We start from the raw sequence: 22212 nt of genomic DNA, 5'->3' as shown, positions 1-22212 counted from the left end.
CAGAATAGGTGTAAGGGGCTGAATGTCCTCCTCCAGTTCCTATTTCATGTCAAATTAAATACAAGGCACAAACCTCAGCTGAAAAAAGACATCTTCATCTACAAATCCAAATGTGTCGTGAAGCTTCGTCACAACTCCGGTGAAGACCCGCTGCTTCTGGGGTTGGGTTTGCTGCTGTGTAGCCCGGGGTGCTGGGTAAGAGACAGTGATTTGAGCTGTTGTCTGCGGGGCATTGAGGCTTGTGGGTAGAGCCACTGCTGGCTAAAAACAAGAAAGAGTACACAGAATAAATTATCACAATCAAACCAATACAAATGTGCAAGTTATGGGTCTCAAAGAATATGGGACTTTGTGTGAGCTCCATAAAATCTAACAAATGCTGTTTAATACACAGAAACTTTTATCACCAAGGGAAAAGCCGTTAAATTACTGCAACTCAGTCCTTGTGCGCATTGGGTGAACTAATTCACATTGAAAATAGGTTGAAATATTACATGGGGCAATCATTCTTCTTGCAAAGTGACTTGTCCTTACAGATGCCCAAGGGCTCATTGGGTAAGTTCCATAGCATGGGTCTGAGCTATCCAGTTCATAAGCTAACAGTTCGGACTCCCAGGCTGTGCCAAATGAACTGACCTCAGCCAAGACAGCAGTAGGGCCAGAGCATTTGTTTAGTTGGCAAAAAATAAAAATCAGGTCTGGGAATCCTGGTTGATGAGAATCAAGGGACTCCAGCTCGTGTGGTTGTTGGATGAAGACAGGTTGTTGGCCATGAATCCTCCCAATGCTCAATAGCCTGCCAATACTTTCTGGTGAGCAGACATTTTGATGGGGTATCATTTGATCGTCAGTGAGAATATTAGTGAGAAACTTGGAATCTTGCCTGGCTTAACATATAAAAAGTGCATATGCTGTGCATTAAAAAATTACTTCAGAACAGAATGCAGAAAATTCAAGAAACAGTGACAACACATTGTAAGAATTCATTATGATTGCATTTTGATTCACAATTGCTGCTGTCCTGAAAAGCAGTGAATAAAAGTCAGGGTGACAGAAACCTAAGAAGCCCACACCATTTGCAGGGTATTAAATTGTGGCTTGGGTTCTTTACAGCTATTAATTTTAAGAGCAATACAATCACAATATTTTGAGAGTAACTGGCATATTTGACAAAAAACAGAAGTAATGTGTGTGGAACTTGTCGTGGAGGAGGAAAGATAGCAGTATCAGCTATCTGCCATATTTATCTGCCAAATCGATCTGAAAGATAGCAGTATCAGCTATCTGCCATATCGATCTGAAAGATAGCAGTATCAGCTATCTGCAAGGGCGCCACCACTACTGCCAGAACTCAAAGCACAAATCAGATAGGCATGACTGCAAAATGACACCAGCTATGAACGCTCACAGATGTCTACAAAATACTATCACTTCTGGAATAAAGCCTGATGTTCAGTTATCATAAAAATAAATGTTAAACTTACTTGAGGAAGCAAAGCTTGCGGGGGCTGCTGCAGCTGAAGAAGAGCAGAAAGTTAATGCTTATATCCAATTTCTTAAATGTTCAAGTCTTCAAAATCATTTATAGTAAATGCCAGGCTCTGATCATAAAACACTGCCCTGTGCCCAAAAAGCAGCACTGACTGCACTCTTGTAGCAGTGACAGCCTTCGATGTCAGGGACTGGAGACAGTCAAGACAGCCAACGTGTAAAATGTTAGAAGTCATGAGACCAAACATGACATATCAAGATCCAGAAAAATGGATACATTGTCAAAAAGTCAACAAGCAACATTAAATATAAACCCAGATGACAACCAATTCCCAGTTTGTTTTAACAGGATTCTGCCCATAGTGAAGACTGCTGCAAATGCCCAAAGATATCTCCCTTACCTATCACTGGGACTGGGTCAGGTGAAAGTTTTTTTGGGGGTTAAATTCCCAAAACATTTAAAAGCTTGAAAATTCATTGTAAATTTTAAAATTTAAATAGATAGAGGAACGTGTGGGACCTCCAGGATATTTTCTGAGTCATGGATAACAATATGTGCAGGAAGTGAAAACATCTACAGCAGCTCCTGCCCTGGGTTTTGGATCTTGAGCATGAGCTCGTGTCAATGTGGCACATTCACGAGGTTAAGAGCTTTGTGGATAATACATTTACAGATATGGTCGCCCCACAGCATAAGAGTATGCAGGGCGAGAGGGAATAGGAGACCACCATAGAATCAGGAAGAACTAGGCAGGTACTGCAGGAGTCCCCTGAGTGAACCCTGGTATAGTCTAGGGACTATCATCTAGTGGAAAAGATGTAGAGGAAAACATTTGCAAGAAAATTACAGAGCGATGCAGCAGTTATGGAGCAGTTATAATGCGGGACTTTAAATATCCAAATATGGACTGGGATAATCGTGTAAAGGGCAGGGAGGGAAAAGATTTCCTAGAGTGTGTTTAAGAGTATTTTCTACAGCAGAATGTTTCCAGTCCACTGCGAAAGTAGGCACTGCTGGACCTGGTTCTTGGGAATGAGTTAGGCCAAGTGGATTAAGTGTCAGCAGGGGGACATTTAGGGGGGCAATAATCCTTGTATTATAAGGTTTAGGTTGACAATGAAAAGGACAAGGTGCAATCCAGAGTAAGAATAATGAACTGGAGGAGGGACAACTTCAATGGGCTGAGAATGGGTTTGGCCCAGATAAATTGGATTCAAATTCTAGCAGACAAAACTGTAACTGAACAACGGGCTCCCTTTAAAATGAGATAGCTCAGGCATAGTCAAGGTGTATTTGCATGAAGAGGAAAGGTAGGGCAAACAAATCCAGAGCTTCCTGGGTGACGAAACAGACAGATTTAGACGAAGCAGAAAGTGTGCGTATGACAGATGTCAGACGGCTAATACAATTGAGAATCATGCCGAAGGTAGAAAGTTCAGAGGGAAATTGAAAAAGCAAATAACAGAAACAATGAGTATGAGAAGAGGCTGGCAGCTAAGATAAAAGAGAATCCAAAAGTCTTCTATCAGCATATAAATAGTATAAAGGTGGTAAGAGGAGTGAGGCTGATCAGAGACCAAAAATGGGATTTATACATGGAAGCAGAAGGCAGAGCTGAGTTATTAAAATCAATACTTTGTATCTGTCGCTACCTGTCTGTGTACTTTATGATCCCCAGCTGAGGTTTCCACTGGACAAGCCTGATCCCAGAGTGGAACCCAGCTTGACAGATGCTAACTTTTATTTATTTGTTTAGACATGTGGAGAGAGGCTACTGAGCAAAGTCACCAGAGTCAACTATTAAATTTTTAAACAAAAGAATAAAACATTTATTGAACAAGAAAAGATGAACTATATTACGATACTCCCTCACCCACAGATATATACAGATTTGTAAGGATAACAGAAGTTACAAAAGCTATCTTACATTCTAATGCTCATAGTAGGTACACAGTCCATGTAAACCTATGGCACCCTGTGGTCAGACGCACCACGCTCTGAAACCAAGTGTCAGAAGTGACCTCAATCAGATGCTATGGATCTCTCAACTCCCCCCAGACGCCTGTCAGGCTGCAAAGTCAAAGCTCCGCATCTTTAACACGGCACTTTAGTAAAACCAGATGGGGAACATGGGGCCAACCATGGACCTCCAGTGCACATGAATATCAAAATGCCATAATTAAAATAAGCAACATAATATCCAGCAACATCAAAACATCTTCAACTCAATCAAGCAAGATGGTACAGTCATTGTATCACTCCAAACTAGCTAATTTAGAACGGGACAACAATACCATATGGACAGTTCTGAAATATACTCTGAGACACACGTGACTTTCCCAGGTGGACACTGAGTTCAGAAGACTGAACGGTTACAGGATTTTACTACCTGAACAGGAAAAAAAAAGCTATCACTGAGCAAAGGGCAAACACCATGAATGCTGGGAACTGACAGCAAGTCAGTCAGTAATGGATAGGGGAATTGTACGTTCATGTCTTGGGCAGGCTTCATTCACACAGGGTCTTTTCAAATGATTACTGACATATGTAATTTTACGAACTGAAAACACATTTATAATTCATAAACAAATGTCAATCTTAATGAATTATTACTATAAAATCCTGGCTGATAATTTCAAAAGGTAAAAAAATTACAAAGTATGGCCCATCACAAAAAGGAACGATATGTTTCAATATTTATCAGAAATCTGCTCTACTCTCACTATCCAAAACTTATAAGATTAAATTACACAAACCTGTTGTTGAACACTGTAAATCGTTTGCTGAGGCTGCTGATATTGCTGAAAAATAAACAGATAACATTGTGAAAAACAAAATAGTCAAAATAATGGTATTCACTGCTATCTTTACACACGCCCACAATGCATGAAATGAAATGCCAAGCAGTATCTCTTCTGGCAGATTTATTGATGGTAAAACGGTTCCTAAGGCACATCTGTCCCCAAGAGCCCAAAACACTTGTACATTCATTGATAGAGAGAAACTATTTCCATGGGTAGGGGACATAGTCTAACAATTAAAGCCACACTTTTCAGGAGTAAAATCAGGAAACACTTCTACAAACAAAAGCCAGCAGACGCTTGGAACTTCATGCTGGATCTACTGTTAAAGACATTGTCACGACTCAGTGGGGATAGTGCACTGTAATATCAAACCCCACTGTTCCCCAAGCTGCGACAAATGTGAAATGTTTGACCAAACTACCAGACTGCCCCAAATCTACCTAACTGTTTAATTTAGGTTAACAGGATATGAGCACCAGGTTTGTAAACTTAATAAGCAAATAACTGTTTATTCAACAAACTGTCGCTAACCAGTGGCAAAAGAAAGAAATATGAACTGCTAACTTCTAATACTATAACAAACTCTACCCCCTTCTTATATCCCTGCACTACACCCAAACAAGCACAAAAGACACACAAAACACGGATTTTAAGGATGGGATAAAACAGTTCAATAGCGCCAATTCCAGAGTACAGGACTCGATGGGTTGATTTTGATTGATGTCTTTCAAATTCCTTTGTTCTTGTTAATGACACAAGGTGGTCTTCCAGCACTTTCAGTCTGTAGTTCACTGGTTGAGCACTTGCTGTCAATGTCTCTAACAGTGGTTTTCCCCTTTGCCTCTCGACAGGGGTTTTGAGAGAGAGAGCAGGTTATAGAAATATGAGAAGAAACAAAAGCTAGCTATTACTGTGGAATTACTGGAATCTTCTACACACAGGCTAGGAGCTGTTCTGCACACTGCTCTCACACAAAACCCTGGTCACCTAGTCAGGAGCCAATTAAAATGTTGTTGTCAGGCAGCTCCCTTGCTCCAGGACTCCTCCAGCACCATTCTGTCTTTCATGGCACACTCTATTCCAGGACTGCAACATTGTATATATCTCTCATCCTGTCCCAGTGGACATGTCTTTCATACTGCAGCCATTGTACTTCTAATCCACAGTCTAACAGAAATAAAAAGATATGTTCCGTACATGTCTCCACCCTTACAACAGATGCAGCGCCATTTCAAAAAGACATTTCATCACAAGGTATGTGAAACATGGACAACAAAACACCGAGACTTACTTTCATTCATCCTTCCTCTCCCTTTTACAATCTTATAGAGCCTTCAGCATTTCTTACCCTTTGAACTTATTTTAGTATTTTGCACCTGGGGCAATGCAGCCACGACCACATTATCTTTTCCAGCAATGTGAACAATCTTTAAATCAAATGATTGAAACAAGAGACTCCATCTAAACAGTTTCACATTTCTGGTTTTAAGCTTTTCAATGAAGCCAGCGGATTATAATCAATGTAGATCAGTGTTTCTTTGTTATCATGTCAGACAAAGTTCAAAGTGTTGAAGAAACAACAATAATGCTAGAGTTTCTTTTTCTACTGTAGAGTACTTCCTTTGATATCGATTTGGTTTCTTGTAAAAGTGCCCCACAGGCTTCCCTATCCCTTTTCCTTGTTTTTGGATTTTGTTCTTTTGTTTTGATCTTTACTCTTGTCATGTTCCACATTATTACCACATGATTTAACCCAGTTTTCTTTGTGTTTTTGTTCCCTGCCTCTGCTTGAGTTTGTATTTTTTTCTCTTTCTTCATGTTTTCGATTCCCCATCTTTACTTCTAGACTTGGCCCTTTTCCCTCTATCTTTGTCTTTACTCCATTCTCTATCTTGGCTTCTAGACTTCGCCTCTTTACTGCCACTCTGCTCTGGATCACGTGTGCTGGATTTTGACTTGTCTTGTTTCTCCAACTATTTTCCAACAGTTTGCTCATGTGCTACTTTACATGCTCCTGTGAGTCTTTCTAGAAACATGGACACCTAATCCAACATGAAGGATTCGTCTTTCTGCTTTAGAAACTTTTCCTTAATCACTTTTAATGGACCTCTTATTTCATGACCATGAATCAATTTGAGCGGCCTAAAACCAGTAGATTAATTCCGGGAATCTCTGGTAGCCAATAGTAAGAATTCTTTGGGAGCTCATGGCAATAGGTCTTAATCATGGTTTTGAGAGTCTCATGGTATCTCTCTAAAGCTCCGTGTCGACGGGTGATAGGCGGTAGACTTTAGTTGTTTCATATCCAAACTGTTGATTACGTCCTGGAAAATTTTAGACAAGAAGTTAGAACCTTGGTCGGATTGTATTTCAATTGGTAGGCCATAACGAGTGAAAAACTGAGTTAATTTTTCCACTGCCACCTTCGCTGTAATTGTCCTTAAAGGAATAGCTTCTGGAAATCGGGCTGTCATATCCATGATTGTAAGGATATTTTAATATCCTGCTTTCATTTTGGGTAATGGTCCTACACAATCTACTAATACCTGACTGAATGGTTCTTCAAAAACTGGTATGGACATTAAAGGTGCTGGTTTGATTACATGTTGAGTTTACCTACTACCTGACATCATGACACATTTTACAAAATTGCACTACGTGCTTATGAAATCTTGGCCAGGTAAATTGCCTGTTTATCGATGCTTGGGTTTTCTGTATTCCTACGTAGGAATAGGAATTTCATATGTGATTCGCAATATCTCCTAATGATATTTGGGTGGTACCGCTATCTGACGTATACTTGTCAACCGCAGGTCTGTGAGGGTGTCTCTAATTCCTCATCAGAACTCTGTTTTTATGGCAATAGCGCTCCGGAACTCCTCCTGCCTCAGCTTCAGTATGAGCTGACTGTGCTAACTTCTTCAACTCTGGATCTGCTTTCTGAGCCTTAATCAATGAGGCCAAACGCTTCCTTTGAATTATTCTCATTTTTAAAGAAAATTTTGGCTACTGTAACATCTGGTTGTGGTATTACTTTGACCTCTGGTGATGGACTTTGTTTAGCCATTGTTCTGATCACCACACACAACGGAAAAATACCAGAACTTGTTCTTATAACTGCTCCAACTCTTTAGCCTCTCTAGGACTTTCTGTAATTATGGGTGAAGCTATAACCTTCACTCCTGCCAATCATTCTCCAGGAGTAAATCAACTCCATCCACGGGTTATTTCTTAACCACTCCTACAACCACCAACCCAGATAACAAATCACATTCTAATTGCACTTTGTACAATGGAACCGGGATATACTCTCTACTTATGCCATTTACCAATACTTTAGCTTTCATTGAACTCTCTAGAGGGTTCATTCTCCAGCAAAAGAGTTTGAGTAGCTCCTGTGTCCCTTAACATAGTTATGGGTTTAGCTGCATCATTTAATGAAAAAGGGTTCTCTTTCCTTTAGACAAAAACCCTTTATATCTCTCATCTATCTTATTCACTTCACCTGCATTCACACCAGTGTTTACTTCCTTGTAATAAAAGCTACAATTTGATCCGTGGCATTTTCTTTTTGAGTTCCCTTTTCGGACTCTCTCTCACGAACTCCAATATGTCTCATGGGCTTCCCTCGCAACATCCAGCATTCTGAACAAATGTATCCCACTTTATTACAGTGGAAACACTTAGGCCTTTGAGTTTCACCTTCACTCTCAGTACGTTCTTTCCTGATCTGGGGAGGAGATCTCAAGGTATTCCCAGCTATCCATTCTTTACCCTGGCTACTTGCCTTCTTTTCACTCTCCCACTTTCTATCCTTTTCAAATTTATGGGGGTGATGGAGAAAAGGTTTGGTTTTACAGATCAGCTCAAAATCATCAGCATGACTGCTGCCTGTTGAGCAGTTGCAACCCTTTGGTCTTCAGCATAGGTTCTTATTACAGAAAGTAGGGAGTTTTCAAATTCTTCCATAAGAATGGTCTCTCTCAGAACTTCATACGTAGTTTCAACTCCTAATGCTCGTATCCATCTGTCAAAACTACTTTGCTTAATCCTTTCAAATTCAATGTAAGTTTGCCTAGGCTGTTCCCTTAAATTTCAAAACTTCTGTCTGCATGCTTCAAGGGCCAACTCATATGCACTCAAAATGGCCTTTTTCAACACATCACAACCCCTAGAAACCTCCTGTGACAGTGAAGCATAAATTTCCTGTGCACCACCTGTCAATTTGCTCTGCATGAACAACGTCTAGTTTTCTTTTCACCAGTTCATCTGTTTAGCTATCCTCTCAAATGAAATAAAGAACGCTTCAACATCCCTGTCCTCAAACCTTGGAAGATCATGTAGAAATTTAAACATCTTCGCACTAAGTTCTGATCTGGAAATAAGTCCTGCCTCACCCACTGGTGTCTCTTTTCTCACTGCCAGCATTTTAAGCGAGAACTATTTTTTTCTCTTTCTTCCTTTTCTAACTTTGCCATTTCTAATTCCGTTTCTTGTGTTCTTTCTCTCTCCTACCTTTTTGCTTGTTCCCTTTGAAATGCCCTCCTTCCTTTTCTTTCTTTGCCCTTTCTGCGTGTTACCTTTGGAATACCGTTTCCTTTTCTGTTGCCTCTAGTTCCAATGTTTTTTTATTTGCAATTGAATTTGAGCCCACTCCAATGAACCACCCCTTGGAGAACTCGGGGTCTCGGGTATTTCTTCCAATTTCAAATGCTGTGCCATCTCTTCAATTATCTCTGCCTTCCTAGCTTGTTCAGGCAATCCTACTCTTAATTTACTTGCCAATTTGATTAACCTGGCTTTTGGGATCCCTTGTAAAATTGTCAAGAGCACCTTGCCCATTTGCAGGAAAGCTTGAGCAGTTTCCACTGCCACCTTATTTTTGACAGTACAAATCTGGTGTTTCCTTGACCAAACCACCAGATTGCCAGAGTTCTACCTAACTGTTTAATTTAGGTTAATAGAATACAAGCATCAGATTTGTAAATAAGTAAATAACTGTTTATTGAACAAATTGTCTTTAACTAGTGGCAAAAGAAAGAAATATGAACTGCTAACTTCTAACACTATAACTTAAATTCTACCCCCATCTTAAATCCCTATATACACACAGACAGGCCCACAAGGCACATAAGTCACACAAAACATGGATTTCAAGGGTGGGATGAAACAGCTCAATAGCACCAGTCTGGGGTACAGAGTTCCATGGGTTGATTTTGATCGATGTCTTCCAAATTCCTTTCAATTTTTGTTGATGACAGGAGGTGCTCTTCTAGCACTTTAATCTGTAGTTCACTGGTTGAGCACTTGCCTTTCAATGTCTCTAATAGTGGTTTTCCTCTTTGCCTCTTGACAGTAGTTTTCAGAGAAAGTGAGCAGGTTATAGAGATATGAGGAGAAAACAACCAGCTAGTTATTATTGTGGAATTACATGAATCTTCCACACAGGAGGGAGACGGTTTAGTCCTGTTCCTTTCAGGCTAGGAGCTATTCTGCACACTGCTCTCACACAAAGCCCTGGCCATCTGGTCAAGAGCCAATTAAAATGCTGTTGTCAGGCTGCGCCCCTGGTTCAGGACTCCTTTCAGTGCCATCCTGTCCTTCATGGCACACTCTGTTCCAGGTCTGCAAAATTGTATATATCTCTCATCCTGCTCCAGTGGACATGTCTTTCAACCTGCAGCCATTGTAATTCTAATCCACAGTTCAACAGAAAATAAAAGATATGCTCCCTACAACATTAAGGGACATGAGGCAAAGTTGGGTATGCAGAGTTGGGCCGCAGATCAGCCATGATCACACTGAACAGTGGAACAAGCTTAAAAGGCTAAATGGCTTCCTCCTGTCCTTACATTCCTCCTCTAAGGGCTCCAAAAATAACAGAACTTCAAATTCATTTCGCTGGATGCAAAGATTTTGTCATGAAATTCCTCACATTGTGAGTTCTCAATATTGGGCCTGACAGCAAAGGCAAAAGAAAACACTAGGAAAAGAGAGTTAGTGGGTCATTTCCAAGCACATAAGTGAGAAATACAGCAATACAGTTTGCGGGAGACACCTTGTTTGAGAGGTGCTGCAGAAACGTAAAACAGAAATAAGGACATTACATATAACCCACTGCACTACAATTCAAGTCTTTATGGAAGAGTCCAAAGTACATTGTGGTAACGATGACAGTAGGACTTTAAATGAGGACCACACAGAAATCACAACAGGCTACATTTAATATTGTGGCATTCAGCATATGGTACCAATACTCTTTCGAATCAGCAGTCAGTATACTCCTTGTTCAATTTCTCACCTCCAATTCCTTACCCACTACTCCTGCCAATGACAGGACAATACCCATCAGCATTGTTCCCTCAAGGTTTTTTCTGGACTATGCTGGTGAATTGGTGTTCAGCTGTTCACTATAGTAATTTAAAGAGGCTGATCTGTGTGCAGCCTATTTGAGACTATTTCTTTTAGCAAATAACCTTAAAAATACAATGAACACCATTTCAGTAAGTATAATTTTTCTATGTAAATCTTGTATGTTGCATACAATATCTCACACTTCTTGGAATGCTTCTGTGCCACTTGAATTATGGGTACACGTAATTTGTTATACCTCACTGGCTCATACAAACATAACAATAAGGAGCAGGAGGAGGCCACTCAGCCTTTCGAGCCTGCTCCGCCTTTCAACAAGATTATGGCTAATGTGATTGCAGGCTCAGCTTCACCTTCCTGCTTACCCCTAGTAGCCTTTCACACCACTCCCCCACACCCCATTAATGAAGAAAATCTGTCTGGCACTGCCTTAAAAATATTCAAAGACTGCTTCCACCACCTTTTGGGGAAAGTGTTTTCCAAAGACTCACAACCCTCAGAAAAAATTTCTCCTCATCTGTTTTAAATGAACAATCCTTTATTTTTAAACAGTGACCCTAAGTTCTAGCTTCTCCCATGAAGCTCAATCTTCCTATGAATGTCAGACCCCGTTCCCTCCACCTCTCATTTCACTGATCCCAACAGTAGAGAATAACCTAAAAAAAACACTTGAACAGCTTTCAGCCAGCAGCAAATGTATCAATGGTAACCTTCTTAAACAATCCTGTTGTAATTGGGGTCATTTACAAATCTCCCTCCTACACCTGATCTTCGAAGCAATGCAAAATAAGGTAAAAACACAGAATATTTCAGCTTCCAACAACATACGGAGTCTGTACTGCTCACCGTTTCTGATCAATCAAACAAGGTGGCAATCTGACCTAAAATAAAAGCAAAATACTGCAGATGCTAGAAAGCAGAAATAAGAACAGAAAATGCTGGAAAAGCTCAACAGGTCTGGCAGCATCTGTGGAGAGAGTTAATGTTTTGAGTCCATATGACTCTTCTTCAGAGCTCAAGAGAAGTAGAAATGTGTTGTGATGGATTTAATACTGTTTAAGAGAGGGAGGAAAGAGGAGTAAAATAAGATTAGGGATAGGTGGGAGCTTGGGAGAGATTTGACAAAAATATCATGGACACAAGACAAAGGGGTGTTAATGGTAGTGTTAAAGGCTAAAAGAGGTGCTGATAGTGACATAAAGGCAAGAGAGCAGAATGTGTTAATAGCAGAACAAGGATCAGCATTCTGTGAAAGCAAAACATAAGAACAAGTGACAGATAGCCCTGAGGGGGTGGGGTTGGTGGGAAAAAAATTGATTACAAAAGGGCTCAAGATGGAAGCGAGAGTTCTTGGTCTGAAGCTGTTGAATGCAATGTTAATTCCGGAAGGCTGTAAAGTGCCTAACTGGAAGATGAGGTGCTGTTCCTCTAGTTTGCGTTGGGCTTCACTGGAACATTGCAGCAGGCCAAGGGCAAGCATGTGGGTATGAGAGCAAGATGGTGTGTTAAATTGGCAAGCGACAGGAAGTTCTGGACCATGCTTGCAGAATCAGCCAAGGTCTTCCGCAAAACGCAAGCTCACTGACTCCCACAGTTACCTCAATTATAGCTCCTCACACCCTGCTTCCTGTAAAAGCTCCATCCCATTCTCTCGGTTCCTGTGTCTCATCACATCTGTTCTGATGATGCCACCTTCCAAAAGAGCACTTCTGGTGTCGTCCTTTTTTCCTGAACTGGGGTTTCCCACCCACAGTGGTTGACAGGGCCCTCAAACTTGTCCGACCCATTTCCCGCGCCTCTACCCTCACACCTTTCCCTCCTTCCCACAACCATGATAGTGTTCCTCTTGTCCTAATTTTTCAACCCATCAGCCTCTGCATTCAAAGGGCCATCCTCCATCGTTTCCAGCATGATGCCACCACCAAACACATCTTCCCCTCACCACCCTCCCACGCCAAACCACTGCCATCCGTAGGGACCGTTCCCTCTGTGACACCCTGGTCTACTCCTCCAACACACCAAAACCTCATCACTTTCCCATGCAATTGCAGAAGATGCAACACCTGCCCATTTACCTCCTCCCTCCTCACTGTCCAAGGCCCCAAACACTTCTTTCAGGTGAAGCAGCGCTTCACTTGCACCTCCTTCAATTTGGTCTAGTTCATGGGGCATTGGCACCAGTGCTGGAGTAGAAGGGAGCTGTTCCAGTTGGAAGGGCTTCACTTGAACTGTGCTGGGAGCAGTGTCCTGGTGAACCAAATAACTAGGGCTGGAGAAAGGGGAAGGGCTCTGGAAAGGAGGTACGTAGGCGTAAAAAGGAAAAGGACATGGGAGCCTTGCAGGGCAGCTATTTAGGTAATGATACCCAGAGTGTGACAGGAAGGGACAGGGTGTAAACATTAAAAAAAAAGCAGTAAACAGGGTCAAAGGGGGAAAAAATGGTTAAAAGGCAAAATTAATGGCCCTTTACTTAAATGCATACTATTCGGAACAAAATAAATGAATTAAGGACACAAATAGAGGTTAATGGATATAGTCTTGTAGCCGTTACGGATACATCGTTACAAGGAGATCGAAGCTGGGAACTAAATATTCATGGGTGTGAGACTTTCCAGAAGGACAGACAGGAAGGAGAGGGTGGTTGGGTAGCTTTGTTAGTACGAGATGGCTTTGTTAGTACAAGATGGAATAAGTACAATATCAAGAAACGATCTTGGATTTGAAGATGTAGGATCCATATGGGCAGAGGTAAGAAATAACATGGGGAAGATGACACTGGTGGGAGTAGTCTATAGGCCCCCTAACAGTAGCTATGCTGTATGACATAGATAAAGCAGGGCATGTAAAAAAGCCAGTACATTAATCATGAGAAACTTTAATCTTCATGTAGATTGGGGAAATCAAATTGGCAGAGCTGGACACCAGCAAGAGTTTATTGAGTGTATCCAGGACAGTTTCCTAGAACAATATATTGTGAATCCAACAGGGATCAGGTTATTTTGGATCTGGTAATGCGTAATGAGGCAGGTTTAATAAATGATCTGAGTAAAGGATCCCCTAGGAAACAGCGACCATAATATGACAGAACTTAGCATTCAGCGTCAGTGAGAGAAACTTGGGTCAGAAACAACTGTGTTAAACTTAAATAAGGGTAATTACAATGGAATGAGGGCAGAATTGGCTAGAGTGGACTTGGAAAGCAGTTTAGCAGAAAAGACGGTTGATGAACAATGGCAGACATTTAAGAAAATAGTTCATGACTCTCAACAAAGATATATCCCAGTGAGGAAGAAGGATTCAAGGAAGGTGATAAACCAACCATGGTTAACCAAGGAAGTTAAGGGCAGCATCAAATTGAAAGAAAATACATACAATGTGGCAGAGATTAGTGGTAAGCCAGAGGATTGGGAAAGTTTTAAAAACCAAAAGATAACCAAAAAAAAGGGAGAAAATAAACTTTGAGGGTAAACTAGCAAGTAATATAAAAACAGACAGTAAGAGCTTCTTTAAATATATAAAAAGGAAGAGAGAGGCCGAAGTGAACATAGGCCCCTTAGAGAATGAGACTGGGGAATTATTAATGGGGAACCAGGAAATGGCAGATGAGTTGAACAAATACTTTGCTTCAGTCTTCACGGTAGAAAATACTAATAGCATTCCAACAATACTAAATAATCATGGGGCAAAAGGGGCTGCGGGAGGAAATAAATACAATAACTAATACTAGAGAAAAAGTACTAGGGAAACTAATGGGGCTAAAGACCGATAAGTCCCCTGGGCCTGATGGCTTGCATCCTAGGATATTAAAGGAAGTAGCTGCAGAGATAGTGGATGCACTAGTGTTGATATTCCAAGAATCCTTAGATTCTGGAAAGTCCCAGAGGATTAGAGAACGGCCAGTGTAACACCCTTATTCAAGGACGGAGGGAGACAAAAACCAAGTAACTATAGGCTAGTTAGTTTAACATCTGTCATTGAGAAAATGTTGGAGTTGATAATAAAGGATGTAATAGCAGAGCATTTAGAATTACACAAGCTAATCAAGAAGAGTCAGCATGGCTTCATGAAGGGGAAATCATGCCTACCAAATTTATTAGAGTTCTTTGAGGTGGTAACAAGCAGGATAGATAAAGGGAAACCAGTAGATGTAATATATTTGGATTCCCAAAAAGTGTTTGATAAAGGTACCGCACATAAGGCTACTTAATGAGAGCCCATGGTGTTGGGGGTAGTATATTAGTATGGATTGAGGATTAGCTAACTAATAGAAGGCAGGATTAGGATAAGGGGACAGTTTTGGGATGGCAACCTGTAACTAGTAGAGTGCCACAGGGATCAGTGCTGGGGCCTCAATTATTTACAATAGATATGAATGACTTAGGTGAGGGAAGTGAATGTACTATCGCCAAGTTTGCGGATGACACAAAAATAGGTGGCAAGGCAAGTGGTGAAGATGACACAAAGAGTCTACTGAGGGATGTAGACAGGTTAAGTGAGTGGGCAAAAACTTAGCAGGTGGAATATAATGTGGTAAAATGTGAGGTTATGCACTTTGGCAGGAAGAAGAGGAGTTAGATGTTATTTAAATGGAGAAAGGCTGCAGCACAGAGGGATTTGGGCCCTTGTGCATGAATTCCAAAAAGCTAACATACAATTTCAACAGATAATAGGGAAGGCAAATGGAATTTTGGCTTTTATTTCAAAGGGAATGGAGTATAAAAATCTTGCTCAAATTATATAAGGCACTAGTTAGACCACCACACAGAAAGCTGACCCTTGTTCTGCTATTAACACATTCTGCTCTCTTACCTTTAAGCCACCACTAGTACCTCCTTTAGTCTTAAACACTTCCATTAACACTCCCTTCATCTTGTGTCCATGACATCTTTGCCAATCTATCCTGAGCTCCCAACTATCCCTGACCTTCTGTTTTGCTCCAACCCCCCTTTCAACAGTATAAAATCCATCATATTTCTACCTCTCTTCAGTTCTGAAGAAGAGTTGTACGGACTCGAAACGTTAACTTTGTTTCTCTCTCCACAGGTCCTGCCAGACCTGAGTTTTTCCAGCATTTTGTTTTTATTTATAGCAATCTGACCTATACTGGCCCCATCAATCATCTGAACAATTCAACGATCCAGATTTTGAGACATACCTCTGCATCTTGGCCTACAATGACCACAACATAGAACAATCATTAATTTTAAAGGGACATTTGCCGATTTATATCTGACCTATAGTGACCACAAGAAGGAACATTCACTAGTTTTTTACAAAATTCCATGACCAAAACAATTCCGTCTCTAGGACAGTAGATTTCTATCCCAAATAACAGCTAAAGAGCAACTAGGCAGTTGTTATTTTAGCGTTGCCTTAACAAGAAGGACTGCAGAAACCAAAAGTGTAACTGTAGGATATCTCAAACACAGCACTGATGTAAGGGTGCCACTGGATTTCTCTGCATGTCTGCTGATGACATTAGGACACTCGGCAATCCTACCTGCTGTAGTGCAACAGCTGCAGCTGCTGCCTGTTGTTGTAAGGCTGCTGACTGGGTGAGCTGATAGCCTGTAGCTGTTTGGGTGGTGAGACCTGCTGCAGCCAGGGCTGTCTGTTGGGTATACATGGCTGGAGAGGCCCCGAGCAATGATGGCTGAACACCAAGGGCACCTGAAGAAACAACAAAAAGTACAGCAATGGTTTTCTTGCATTTTAACATAACGGAGACCAAACTATAATCAGGATTAAACAATGGGAGTGATCGCACCAGCACCATTTAAGCAACCTTCCAAAAGCAAAATACAGTGGATGCTGGAAATTTGAATTAGAAATGCTGAAAATACTCAGCTGGTCAGGCAACATCTGTGGAGGGAGGAACAGTTGAAGTTTTATTCTGCTCCTCTCTCCACAGATGCAGCCAGACATGCTGAGTAGTTCCACTATTTTCTGTTTTTACTTAAAAAGCTTATTAGTAGACAGAATTCATGAACTAGACACAAGTTCTGAACGTGACCAGGTGTTCAGACCACAGCTATACACTTGTTGAGACTGAACACATAGTGCTCGGCTTGGGAGAGATATACATACACACGATAAATAGTGGCACTGAGAAATACTGACCTGGCTGTGTAACAGCAGCAGAGAACTGAGTGGTCCACGGGGGATTCTTCTGTCCTCCAAACTGAGCCATGCTCACAAATCAAGAGTCTCGCCCTTAATCTTATATCAGGTTCAGTTATTCTGGGAGTTAAAGGTAGAAAGCAAGGTTAATGTTTACCCATATCTGTACTAAATAGTTAAGCCATAAGTCATTACCATTTACTGTCATGTACAACTCTACTGAAATTGGTGTCAAAGTGCACATTTTTCAGGATGATTTGAATAAGCAACTTTGACAACTGAATGTAATGATCTCTGCCAAAACAAGAGGGAAATAAAGTGGAAGGGCCCATTACAGACAGATGCAGGTGAGACAATAATGGTCAACAAGGAAGAAATGTGTTCAATGAGTACTTTATTGGTTTTCACAACAAATAAAATAAATAATACCAGCTGTATAAGGTCATCTAAAAATAAATTACGAGGAGTAATTTTGTGGATTTACTCTAAGTGAATAAAAATGGTCATCGAAAAAATAATGAACTGCAGACAAAACTCCAGCAAGTGAAGGTTTCCACTCAATTAGAAGAAATATATAAAGCAATATATTAATTTTCCAAATTTCTCTAAACTCGGGAATTATGCCATAGATTTGAAAAATTGCAATTACCATTCAATTATGTAAGGGAGGAAGAGGAGTTTGGCTTCAGCATAAGGGGCCAGTTCTAATAGTGTGGGCGTGCCAGGGGCCTGGCGACCAGTGATGCGGCCTGACAATGACCTTGCAGTGTGGTGACAGTGCACGGGGGGGGGGGGGAAGGCAACAAGAGAATGCATACTCCTTTTGGCATCGTTCCAGGATTGGATATAAACCCCAAACATGCTGCTTCCTCCACCATTATCTTCATACACCTAATAAATACATGCCAGAGTTCAACCTCAAGTCCAGGGAAGGACAGACCTGTCAATGTAACATGTGGAATCTATCCACAGGGTTGGAAAAGCATGTGGCATGTGCATCCAAGTGTCAGCTAAAGCAGTTAACTGCTTTATTCAAGGAGGTAACTCATTTGGTGGACTGGGATTTCACTATGGATGTTTATAACTGTTCTTTCCAAATGCACTTGATAAGATTCCACACTAGTAATTCTTAGCACAAGTGAAAACGCACAATCTTCTTTGCGTGCTAGCCAGAACCCATTACCAAGCAGGAATGCTGCTGAAATTTGGATTCAATTAATTAATTAAGCTGGTCCCAGTAATGGTGAGCATGGAACAAAGTCAATTGTTATAAAAACCAACCTGGTTCACTATTGCCCTTTAGGGACCTTCTGGGCCCGGTAGGCACCGCGGGGACTGGGGTGTTTTGTTGACCCCTTTAATCACATTTTGATTTAAAGTTTGTAAGGTTCCTTTAAATTTTGTTCTTGGTTTTACAGCTGACCTGAATTAGGGACTGTGCCTGATTTATCCCAATTTTGTTGATTTGGTTTAATTGGTTTCACCTGAAAGATTATTGCCCTTTAGGGAAGGAAATTTGCCGTCCTAACCCAGCCTGGCCTACATGTGACTCCAGACCCACAGCAATGTGGTTGACTCTTAAATGGTCAAGTAAGCCACTCAGTTCAAGGGCAATGAGGGGTGGGCAACAAATGCTGGCCTTGCCATTGACACCCACATTGCATGAAATCGACATGAGAGCTTGATTCCAGTATACATCATGGAAAGAGTTGCGTAAGCTGTGAATTTTTCACATATCTACTGGAAACAGAAAATGTAACATTTTCCTCACACACACAGCTCTTATCCCTGGGTCCGAAGTGTTAAGTGTTGTTAAATTAGTAAGTGTCAGTGAGTAGATCTTAGGGCAACTGGCGATATTGACAATTATATGGCAGAATTTGAACAATACACTGTGTACTGCACTGACAATCCACCAATCTTTTCTTCAGGATGTTGCCACAACGCACAAGTAGTCCATTTGTAAATCATTGATTACACGCATGAAACTTATGAGGCAATTTGACGACACCGACATAACAAGCATTCAGCATTCTAATACACTGAACCAGGCAAACCCTCTACAATAAAACGCTGAAGAGTCTTCATCACAACCTCCATCATGTACAAAAATTAAATCCTAAGGAGTCAATCAAACCCCAACCGGCCAAATACCCCCTCTCCAGGCATATAACCCAACTCCGGCTACATGCCCCTCCCCGATGCCTCGGGTACATTGCCCCCAAACCTCCACTGCCCCCCAGGTATGTCGCCCCCAAACCTCCGCTGCCCCCGGGTACGTCGCCCCCAAACTTCCGCTGCCCCCCGGGTACGTCGCCCCCATGCCCCACCAACCACGGGATACATCCTCCCAAAACCCATCCCCCCCAACCCCTGGGAACATCAAACTCAAGTACCCCCCTCCCCCGGAAACATGTCCCCCACCTCAGCCAGGTACACCTGCCCACCCCACTTCCCCCAGGTACATTTACCCCTCCCCCCCCCCCCGATACATTCCCAGTTCCTCGAGACTCTCCCCGGTACTTGCCGCCCCCAGGGACAGCATTCCGCCATCACCGCCCCCACCCTCGCTCCGGGTACATCCCCACCCCCACTCCACCAGGAACATTTCAACCCCCGCCGACATATCCCACTCCTTCCGCCACCACTCCCCCATTCCCCCCTCCCACCGGGGAACATTCCCCCCTCCCGCCACCCCTACCCCGCCCCCAGGTGCATTCGCCCCCCCTACCCCCCGGGTATTTACCCCAGGCCGATGCGGCCTACTCCCTCAAGCACTGTCCAACCGGCTGCGATAATTCCCGCGGACAGGTTCAGGGTCAAATAGACAGAAAAACGGACACCCGCTGCCCGCTGTAGGGAGTTAAGAGTCGGCAGACGGAGCAGCGCATGGCGGACAAGACAAGAGAGAGAGGAACCAGAGCCTGGGCCAAAACTGCTCACCTCGAGCGGGACAGCAGCGCCTACGTCAGCACGCGGGTAGGACGCCAGTTGAACGTCACCACACGGGTAGGACGTCGGTTCAACGTCAGCACGCCGTGAGAAATGTCGCTTGAAAACGCACAAGACCACAGTTGATCAACTTCTGAGAGAAAATCAAAACAGAGACAGCAAAATGATGGAGATTCTCAATATAAAGCCAAACCCCAGCCTAGACACTCACCGCCACAAACCCCTGTCTGTACGGTCACTTACCAAAACCCCAGGCTGCAGATTCGCCGCTCCGAACCCACCCTGTACACTCGCTGCCCCAAACCTCATTCCAAATACTCACTATCGTAAACCCCAGGCTGTACACTGAACGCCCGAAAATCCTCACTGTATACACAGTATCCCAAACCCCAGTCTGTACAGTCATTGCCCCAAAACCCCACCCTATAAACTCACTGCCCCTAATCCCAGTTTGTAAACGCACTGCTCCAAAACGCAGTCGGTACACACACTGCCCCAAAACCCCACTCTGAACAGTGACGGCCCCAAATCCCAGTCTGTACACTGACGGCCCCAAAACCACAGTCTGTACACTCACTGCCCCAAACCGCAGTCTGCACACTCACTGCACCAAACCCCAGTCTGTGCATTCATTGCCCTGAACCCCAGTCTGTTCACTCACTGCCCCACAACCCTAGTCTGCACACTCAGTGCCCGAAAAGCCCGGTCTATACACTGACTGCCCCAAAACCCCAGTTTGTACACAAACTGGCCCAAACCAGAGTCTGTACACACACTGCCCCAAAGCCCCAGACTGAACAATCACTGCCCCGAACCCCCAGCCTGTACAGTCACTGTCACAAACCCCAGTGTGTACACTCACTGTCATAAACACAAGTCTATACTCACTGTCACAAATCCCAGTCTGTGCACTCACTGCCCCAAAACCTTAGCCTGTACTCTCATGCCCCAAAACCCCAACCTGTACACTCACTGTCACAAAACCCAGTCTCTACCCTCACTGCCCCGAACCCTAGTCTCTACTCTCATTGCCTGAAAACCTTAGCCTATACTCTCACTGCCCCAAACACCAGACTATACACTGATTGCCCCAAAACCCATTCTGTAAACTCATTGCCCCAAACCACAGCCTGTACGCTGACCGCCCAAAAATCCCCAATGTCTACACAGTATCCCACACACCAGTCTGTATACTCACTGCCACAAAACCCAGCATTACACTCACTATCCGAAACCTCAGTCTGTACACTCAATGCCCCAAACTCCAGCCTGTGCACTGCCTGCCACAAAACAGTCTGAATGCTCACTGCGCCAAACCCCAGTTTGTATACACACTGCCCAAAAACCAGTCTGTAAACTCACTGCCCCAAACCCCAGTCTGTACACTCACCGCCCCAAACCCCACCCTGTACACTCACTGCCCCTAACCCCAGTCTGAACATTCATTGCCGCAAAACCCAACCCTGTACACTCACTACCCCTAACCCCAGTCTGAACATTCATTGCCGCAAAACCCAACCCTGTACACTCACTGTCACAAATCCCAGTCTGTACTCTCATGCCCCAAAACCCCAACCTGTATACTCACTGTCACAGTCTCCAGTCTCTACCCTCATTACCACGAACCCCAGTCAGTGCTCTCACTGCCCGAAAACCTTAGTCTGTACCCTCACTGCACCAAATCAGAGACTGTACACACAGTGCCCCAAATCCCAGCCTGTACACTGACCGCCCGAAAGTCCACACTGTATACACAGTATTCCAAACATCAGTCTGTACACTCGATGCCGCAAACTCCGCCCTGTACACTCCATGCATCAAACCCCAGTCTGTAGGCTCAATGCGCCAAATTACAGTCTGTACACTCACTGCCCAAAAACCCGTCTGTATAGTCACTGCCCCAAAACCCCACCCTGTACACTGATTGGCCCTAACACCAGTCTGTAAACTCACTGCCCCAAACCCCAGGCTGTACAGTGACTGTCCTAAACCCCAGTGGGTACACTCGCTTTCACAAACCCCAGTCTGTACACTCACTGCTTCAAACCCCCAGACTGTGTAATCACTGCCCCAAACCCAAGTCAGTACATGCACTGCCCCAAACCCTAGTCTGTACACTCGCTGACCCAAAACCAAGCTTTATGCTCACCATCCCAAACATCAGTCTGTACACTCATTGCCCCAAACCCCAGTCTGTACACTCACTGCCCCTAGCCCCAATTTTTAAGCTGACTGTCCCAAACCCCAGTCTGGAAACTCACCCCCCACCAATACCCCAGTCTGTACAGAGACTGCCCCAAACCCGAGTCTGAACACATACTTTCACAATACACAGTCTGTACAGTCACTGCTGCAAAACCCCAGTCTATACACTCACTGCCCCAAAACCCAATCTATACACTCACTGCCGCAAACCTTAGCCTGTACTCTCATGCCCCAAAACCCCATCCTGTACACTCACTGTCACAAACT

General features: G+C 43.0%; 1 protein-coding gene across 3 annotated transcripts in view; it reads right to left on the bottom strand.

The window, feature by feature from the left end:
• ccar1 (cell division cycle and apoptosis regulator 1) overlaps positions 1-19779 on the bottom strand; it is a 125633-nt gene extending 105854 nt beyond the window's left edge. For 2 of the 3 annotated variants that reach the window (XM_041209769.1, XM_041209771.1), the window contains exons 1-6: positions 19732-19779; positions 16789-16908; positions 16169-16338; positions 4249-4293; positions 1485-1517; positions 74-261 (exon numbers count right to left, since the gene is read on the bottom strand). In XM_041209769.1, coding sequence (XP_041065703.1) covers positions 74-261; positions 1485-1517; positions 4249-4293; positions 16169-16338; positions 16789-16858 — 506 coding nt within the window. In that variant the 5' untranslated portion in view covers positions 16859-16908; positions 19732-19779. Of the gene's footprint in view, positions 1-73; positions 262-1484; positions 1518-4248; positions 4294-16168; positions 16339-16788; positions 16909-19534; positions 19675-19731 lie in introns of those variants that run through there. The other variant, XM_041209770.1, reaches the window with a different exon arrangement.
• Between the last annotated feature and the right edge of the window lie 2433 nt (positions 19780-22212).

Source organism: Carcharodon carcharias, chromosome 17, assembly GCF_017639515.1.
Source record: "Carcharodon carcharias isolate sCarCar2 chromosome 17, sCarCar2.pri, whole genome shotgun sequence".
Classification (NCBI taxonomy): Eukaryota; Metazoa; Chordata; class Chondrichthyes; order Lamniformes; family Lamnidae; genus Carcharodon; species Carcharodon carcharias.
The sequence above is the reverse complement of the archived record's forward strand: the minus strand, read 5'-3'. Positions and strand labels throughout refer to the sequence as shown.